Source organism: Hippoglossus hippoglossus, chromosome 16 (genome assembly GCF_009819705.1).
Source record: "Hippoglossus hippoglossus isolate fHipHip1 chromosome 16, fHipHip1.pri, whole genome shotgun sequence".
Taxonomy (NCBI): domain Eukaryota; kingdom Metazoa; phylum Chordata; class Actinopteri; order Pleuronectiformes; family Pleuronectidae; genus Hippoglossus; species Hippoglossus hippoglossus.
Genome location: NC_047166.1, coordinates 10792821 through 10801248, shown reverse-complemented (window position 1 = coordinate 10801248; position 8428 = coordinate 10792821). Strand labels below are relative to the sequence as shown.

Below are 8428 nucleotides of genomic sequence, written 5' to 3'. Positions count from 1 at the left end.
GTAAAAGGGCACAGTTGTTTGGAGGCGAGATGTTCTGCACTACGTTCTCGCCACTTAAAGAGGAGAGTGGACGCATTACCCACAGCTTTCTACAAGCTCCACCGCCGTCCCCCACCCACCGCCTGTATTCTCCAGTTCTGTATTTGATTAGTCTCTGTCAGGCAGTCAGATCTGAGTGCTGTTTGCTGCAGAGATCCATCTGCATACAGCGGCAGGTTTTTCGGCCGTGGGTTTGCCCACACAGCTTCGAGGCCCTTAATGCAATCTGAGCCATTAGGATACGTTGGAGCCAGTGATGGCCGATGATTAAAGTGAGTCTGATAGAGCAGGACCAGCCCAATGGTCTATTAAGAAGACTCATGCAGCCGTGCTATGCACTTACTCATCAGTTCTCTGACGTTTCTCATAAATCTGCTCGACAACAAGTGTCTTTCTCAGAGAAAGTGAAAAGTCCACTTCCCTTTGCTTGTGCGGTGACCTTGGGGTTCACTCAGAGTGGAGCTATGCTATTCAGCACATTATGCAACACATTTCACATTGTGCATTACTTGATGCCACTTCATAATTCCACTGTGCTTCATTGCAGGGAAAACACTGTTCTTTTTGCGTCACTACAACCTGACAGCTGAAATGACTTATAGTTACTTACTTATATAACTACTTATAGTACTATGCAAATTTAAATATTACACACAAAACGTTTGAACAGTTTATGAAATATAATGAACTCAAATAAATTGAAATCCCTGGTAAAATATAAAGTAGTTAAGATTGGCTCCACTTGTGCCAACTCCAACATTAAAATGGTGCTGAAAGGAGATATGTGATGCTCATTTTTGGGGATTTTTATTAAAAAGGTTTACGTGCTGTAATGTTCAGAAAACACATCACTGTCCTAACACTGTCCGTTGCTGCAGCTCCTCTTTTCAGCCTCTGTCGGAAACGCTCGGTTTCCAGCACCTGTCCCTTTAAGAGAGATAAAGCCCAGTCTGCTCTGATTGGCCGGCTGCCCCCTCTGTTGCAATTGGCCAACCACTTCAAGCATTTGTAGGAAAAGTTGGCCTCGTACTTTATGTTTCCTTGTCAGGGGGCCGGCCAGACTGGTAGCGAGGCAGGAGGCGTCGCAGGAGCTTTGCAGGAGGAGTTTTCTGTGGAGGTCGAAATGCTAACTCTGCTTTTTGTTATGTTTTTTTACACTAACAACAACCTGTATAACACTACAAATAAATTGTTTACTGGGCACTAGCAAGCTCACCTGGTGGTGCTGCTGCCCAATATATGGAGGCTTGAAACCTTGTGTCTTCCCTTATTCTCTCTCACCATTTCACATTTACTGTCAATAAAGGAGAAATGTCCTAAAAATATATATATTTTAAATGTCGATGATAATATTACTTATAATATATATAATATAATGTAAGATCATTCTGTATTATGAGCTATTATGCATTATATATATTTCTGATACTTACAGTAAGTACTTCTCAAACAAACTTTTCAATGCAGAACTTCTACTTGCAATAAAGTATTTTTACAGTGTTATTTCAGCTTTTGCTCAAGGGGAGGTCTATTTAAGTATTTAACTCTGAATTTTTTATGTTACCTCTCACAAATGAAGAATTGACTTCATAAGCCATAAAATAAACAGTTACAGTCTTCACTGGTGTGACCGGTTGCCTATGGCAGCAGATGACAGTAATTTGGAATAATTTGGCAAAGTAACATCACTGAGTAAGTTTTCTCACTTGTGCTGAGACTGCTGCTATATTATGTTTTAGTATTAACCAGCATATCATAGCTGTCGCTTGTGAACACTGTGAACACTGTTAGCCAGAAGGTGTGTGTTGAAAACCTTACCTCCTGATGTTTTAACTGGTGTGCCAATTCCGGAGCTTTTTAAATAATTCAGCTGCTGAAAAGCTAATTTTAATAACAGTGCATCTCGCTTTAAAAGAATGGGCCACGTATTGGGACATTTTGGGAAGAGATTTTGCTTTGATGTTAAGAGTTTCATGAGATGACGGATACTACTCTCCAAAACTGGAAAAACCAAACAAAAAGAATGCAATTGTCACAGAATGAAAGAAAGAGGAGTCGCACACGTGGAAGATGCTGACGAAGATGTCGACTTGGAAAGACAATGAGGTTTAAGAGCTTTATTTAGTGTGTTTGTGAGGCGGCAGGGTCTTGTGTCCTTTCAGTCTGAATCTAATCCACACCTCTCCTCTTTATTCTCACATTTTCTCTACATCTTCTTTTTTTCCAGCCTATAAACGCGACTCCCTTCCTATATTTCCTCTCCCACCCACGGCCTGTTGTAGCTCTTAGAAGTTTTACGTGATTCATACTGTATCATTTCCTCCAGTCAAGCTTTTATGTGGCTTTAAACTCGGAGGGAGACCAGAAAGAGGGATGGATCAGGCTGAACAAGAACTCATCTGTGTACTACAGCGTTGGCATAGCAACTGCCGTCCCACTTTATTATTCCTCTTTGTATTCTCCCACTAACTAGGTTTTATACCTGTTCAAAAGGGGGGGCGGGCTAATGGTTGGGGTCTCCACAACCACTCATCCGAAGCACTCCACAGGGGACATCGGGTTTCCTCACTCCCTCTCTCGCTCACATATTTCTCAGAGCGTAAATCTGACGGATGCTGCAGGGCAGGACTGGGGACTTACCTTTTCATTCAGAGGGGCCAGTCATCCCTCCTCCCTGTCACTCCCCTCTGCTTCCATTGCTCCAGACTCTCCATCTTGCTCTGCTGCCCCCTAACCTCTGTCTATAATATTACGATTTGTGAAAGATAAACAGTGCGGGCCTGCCACCGTTCCTATTTTCTGTCAGGCCTAATGTCCCCCTGGGTCCCCTGCAGCCCCCCTTTCTCCTATTGACAATGCTTCACTGCTTTCTATTGTGTGTCTTAAATCGCTTTTCCTTCTCTTGCTGTGAAGAAACTGCCGGAATGTTAAAGTTTAAACTACATTATTATTCCTTTGTGTTATTCAGCTGCGACTTTTAATCAGGACGGATAAAATTAAATAAAAACACAGACGAGAGGAACCTACTGTGCAGGTGAGATCAGAACGCCATGATCTGTGTTCTTTCTGTTTGTTCTTGTAGAGCTGCATCTGATCATTATTCGTACAATGTATAAATAGATTATTCTCTTTAATAATTAAGTGACGATTACTCCTTTACATGTACTTGAGTAACGTTTTTGAATAAATTGTACTTATTGGAGCAACATACTAAGACTTTTAGACCTTTTGCAGAAAATATTACTTTTACTTTGACGGAGTTCTATACAGCTATATTTTTTTTATTATCATTTCATGCTTCCATTCACACATATTCCAATGAGATTCTGGTGTTCTGCTGATCCCAGGTCTGCTATAGTGCTTTGTTATCCTCTTGCAGCCTCTCATGACTCAGATAAAGGAAGGAGATTCGGATGAGACGTGAGCATCCTTGGCCTCACTGTTTTTTTTTTTCTTTCACTGCTGTTAGAGTCTGGATTTCAAACGGCAGAAGCAGCTGATATTAAAGGACCTCAGCTCAGAGTGCAGTGAGCTCCATGGACGCTACTGAGGTCAGAACCATGTTGACACCGATCTGACCGGGCCTGGAGCAGTGATTGCATCTGTTGTATTAATGATGTCAACTTTAATACTCTTAATTTTTCAAAAAGTCTAAACTCTCTTTTACTGCTCTCTAAATTAAACATGTGGGAAAGAGACATTCGCGATCCAATAATTTATTTGTACACCAACTCAAATTGTATTATTGATGACAGCTTTCACGCTTGAGTACTTCTTTCAGTGTAGCACGTTTTTGGCTTTCCTACACACTCTTGTTTTAACTCAAAGAAATGTAATTTACAGTAAAATGAAACTGAGTTAATAGCACACCCTCTCAGTTGAAAAGCCAGGACCAGAATAACCTTGTTTGTTTGAAAAATGACATATAGACAATTAATTGATTATCGAAATAATTGCAATCATAGTCTTTTGATTGACTAATCGACAAATAATTTCAAAACAAATAATTACTCATGTTCCTGAATCCATAGCAATACTCATTAACTACATTTTCCCTTAATTTAACCAAAACACTAAATCCAACCTCAATCCCAAACCTGACACAGACACATTCTGAAAAACATATATTCTGGCCCATGATGAAATATATTTATGAAATATTTACCAGTCACTGAAGCAGCTACTCTCCATCACTGACCCATCACGAATCCGCCCGGGGGACAGAAACAACACATTACTGTGTTTATTTGCTCCTCGTGAGGAGGGAACGGATGAAATAACCCACTGTCGAACTTAGAGAGAGGCATTTGGAACATAGGGACAAAAACAGACGAACGTAAGGACAAGTAAACATGACATTGACAATGTATTTTAAGCATGATGTGACTCTGTCCTCCCTTCACATCAGCTGTGGGAGTGATACGTAGCTGGTGTTGTATTAATGCTCGGAATCATCCTACAGATGATATGATTTTCTTTATTGATGTCTGTCAGGTTGCATAATCGCAGGATAGGCTGACCTGTTATGAGGAAACGGTCTAATCCGCTCCCACTCAGCGTCTACGCTCATCCGATTAAAGAGAGCACACAGAAAACCATAACATTAAACCGATTAGGCCAGGTGGAATAGTCTAATTAAGCAGGATTATGCTGTATAGGCTCTATAGAGTTGGGATTATGAATTGATTAGCCTGCTAAAGGATGGAATCAGAGACTCCCTGCATGGCGCGAAACCCTGCGGTTACATGCATCTACTGTAAATCAACCGTCAGGAATTTTCTTTGACATGACTTGTTTCTTTCAGGCATCAATTATTCACATAGAATTCAATACAACTTTAATTATCTCGGTAAGGGCCCTTGTATCCAGCAGCTCCACAGATACACTCGGGGGGGGGGGGGGGGGCAGAGGAATAACTCTAATATATAACATTAGCCTGTGACATTTAATCTTGGCCTAATCTGTGAATAGAAAGGAAGAGGTGTTTCCCATAGCGATCTGGAGACGCACGGCGCCGCCCCTTTCTGCTTCTCCTGCTGCCACGCCCACCTCCTCCAGATATGTTGCTTGTTTTTTCTTAATTTTTCTGTGAAGCATAGTTTTGTTTCATCAAGATATGTTATTGTTCTACAAATAAATGAATGATAATCGTGGGAAATGAATCTTGGAGCTGCCTGCTCCAGCGTCCTACGGCGTAACAGGTGCCAAAAGGCGAATCCATGCGCCAAACAGGCTACAAATCATGACATGGATCACATGTTTTTAGGAGAGGATACAATACAAACAATAACCCCCCCTTGTAATAAATTAGACATGTGTTGTGATTATTATTATTATTATCTTTTTGCGAGGACCTGCCACCTGTTTTCAGCGCTTATTTCTCCTCCTGATTCCGTCCAATGGGAGTGAAAGGAGGGAGTGGAGGCGGAGAAAAGAGGGAGAGAAGTTGGAGGAGAGAGTGAGAGACGGAGCCGGGGAGACAGTGAGCGGTGTGTGGAGTGGAAGTCGGCGGAGGAGTCGCACGTGAAATCTCAGACTCCACCGCTCATCCGGAGACTGTTACCTGACATCCAGCCGTGCGTATTTTCCCCTGGTTTGTCGCGCCTTTCTTGTGGGGTGTTTTTTTTCCGGCTGCACATTTTTTTTTGACGCGCAGCCACAGGTTGACCGATTTAATCCAGTCACCATGGATTACTCCTACTCCTCCTCATCTCCTGTCGATTGTCACTGACCACATCGAAATGGGCACCGTGCATAGATCAGTGATGGCACAGAGGCGAACAAACTGACCGCATCCAAGCGAGAGCGCAGACACGGAGGCAACGTCTGTGTGTGTGTGTGTGAGGTGGTGGGGGGGTGCAAAGCGACGCACAATTTCGAGAGACAAGCTGGGAGGACCTGTGGACAGCCGAGTGAAAGGAGGCGAACAGAAGATGATGGGATGGCGGTGACAACATGAAAAAGAAAAAGTGCGGTGGTCTATTTTCATCCTGCCAGTGATTCAACGCACCTCTAACCTGGGGGACAGGGACTGAGAAGAGAAGAGGTAGGTAGAGGAGCAGACTGGGAGGATGTGGGGGGGCCGGGAAGGTGTCTGGTTATATCACACTGGAAGTAGGTTATTGTTTTTGGATCAATTAGACGCAGCCAACTTGTGGTTAACTAGTCCCAGCACTTTCCCCCTTGCTGTCACAGTGCACTGATGTGGAATGATTATCCTCTTGTGTCTGTGCCTGATCTCATTTCCATGTTGTAAAGCCGGAGGATTTGCACCATTCTCCAGGCTAACAACAATGTAACACAGAGGACATTTCATGGCATAGATTGCTGGAAGCACTGTGAGATGTGAGAGAAGGAGAGGACACTGGGAAACGGCAGCTGAGCGAGGCTGACTGGGCAGCTGACTCAAGTGTGACTCAAGGAATAACATATTCCCCCAATTATGACCACTTTTCTTCAGTCTGCTGCCCCCTCTGTGTCCCACGCCTACAGTTGTTGGAGTTCAGTTATTCCCCTGATTTGTTTTGACAGACCATAATCCATCACAACTCCTCCCTTCTCTGTCTGTCCTGTCCTCATTATTGCCATCATGATTTAAAATCTTGTGTCTTTACGGTTCTTCTCTTCTTTGTGTTTCTGTAGACAGGTGCGTGGCCACAGCTGTGACCATGGAGCCTCCCCCCTCTCTGAGCTTGGCTCTGCTAGGAGGGAGTGAGGATGAGGACCAGCGCTTCCTCTATCCCCTGGGCATTATATCCCATCCCTCCGCCACTGGCAACCAGCCAGGATCAAACCACTCCAACCACATGGGAGGATCGAGCCTCGACCGTCTAAATGGCAGCGGCCCATCCCCTGCCACGCCCAATGTACCTTCAGTGTCACTTCCTAAGTTGCCCCTGTCCTCGTCTGGAGCGCAGCCACTGCCGCCACCCATCCCCAACGCCCTGCACCCCACCAGCACCCCGTTGTCCTCCTGCTTGGGCTCACAGCACAGCCTGAGCGGGGACTCCCCAGTCTACAACGCCCTCTTTTACTCCTCCCACTCACCATCCATGGACAGGGACAGAGAACGTGACAGGGACAGGGAAAGAGAGCGGGGCTGCAAACACAGACAAGCCAGCCCTCTTGTTCACCGCAGGGACAGTAACCCCTTCACCGAGATCGCCATGAGCTCCTGCAAGTACACAGGTGGGGTCATGAAGCCCCTGAGCCGCCTCAGCGCCTCCCGCAGAAACCTCATCGAATCAGACAGCAGCAGCGAGACCAAAGAGGGTGGCGTTTCAGCTGTTGCAGGGGCATCGGCCGCTGGGGGGCACGACCGACAGCGAGAAGCCCCTCCCACGTCCTTGGTGGCACCGTCTTCTACCAATCAACCCCCAATCCAGACCCCTCCAGAGATTGTGATTTCATCCAAAGAAGACTCGCCGTACCCCGGAGCAGGGTATGACATCACAGACTCCACATCCAACCAGATGTCCATCTACCACCAGAACCACGCTCTGGTGGAGAGCAGGCGGGGGCAGCCGGGCAGGAGCAGCAGGCAGGGGGCGGTCGGGGCAGTGGGCACCGGGGCTCGGGGCAGCACCTCCAAGGCCTCCAAACGGAAGAACCAAAACATTGGCTATAAACTGGGGCATCGCAGGGCATTATTCGAGAAGAGGAAGAGGCTGAGTGACTATGCTCTCATCTTCGGAATGTTTGGAATCGTTGTCATGGTGATTGAGACGGAGCTGTCGTGGGGCGTGTACACAAAGGTGAGGCGACGGATCAGTGATACTAACAAGGACACTCAACTGATTTTACACTCTACCTGCCATAGTTAGCACTTCTTAGCGTGGAAAACGGTCACATAGTGTGTTCTGCAGCTCTGGAGGAGGAAACCCCTGTGATGTCACACTGATGTCATAACTGTTATCTCAGGTCGGGTGTAGGGGCAACACATTTCTAACAGAACGCCTGCGTCACAAAATGGGGGTGTGGTGTTTGAAGGACATTTACCAGGTCTAATGGACATGTTTACATTACATATTCTGATATTAACCTAATTAAGATAATGGTCTGAATAAAACACTAACGTTTAAACAGCATTTTCTGATAACCTCAACCTGACTGAGGTCATATTTGGAATAATCAATAATCAAATTAAGACATGTTAAGTCTTAATGGCAACATGAGGTCCTCTGGGAGTTTTCACAGCATTTAGGGATGTCGACATATGGCAGTGACCAACTGCCTGCCAACACATGCCCTGCGTTTGATTTGAAGAACGAGGAGATGAGAGAGCTTTTGCAAAATTAGAAAACACTCAAAGGGTTGAGGTAGAACTGTGGATTAAAATATTTCAGTTTGGAATAATAAAATTCTGGTATGAATGTTGGATGCAGGACAT

General features: G+C 45.0%; 1 protein-coding gene across 2 annotated transcripts in view; it reads left to right on the top strand.

The window, feature by feature from the left end:
• Window positions 1-5497: 5497 nt before the first annotated feature.
• kcnn3 (potassium intermediate/small conductance calcium-activated channel, subfamily N, member 3) overlaps window positions 5498-8428 on the top strand; it is a 46747-nt gene continuing 43816 nt past the window's right edge. Inside the window, exons 1-2 of one of the 2 annotated variants that reach the window (XM_034610917.1) lie at window positions 5498-6085; window positions 6682-7793. In XM_034610917.1, the coding sequence (XP_034466808.1) occupies window positions 6708-7793 (1086 nt within the window). In that variant the 5' untranslated portion in view covers window positions 5498-6085; window positions 6682-6707. Of the gene's footprint in view, window positions 6090-6681; window positions 7794-8428 lie in introns of both variants that reach the window. The other variant, XM_034610916.1, reaches the window with a different exon arrangement.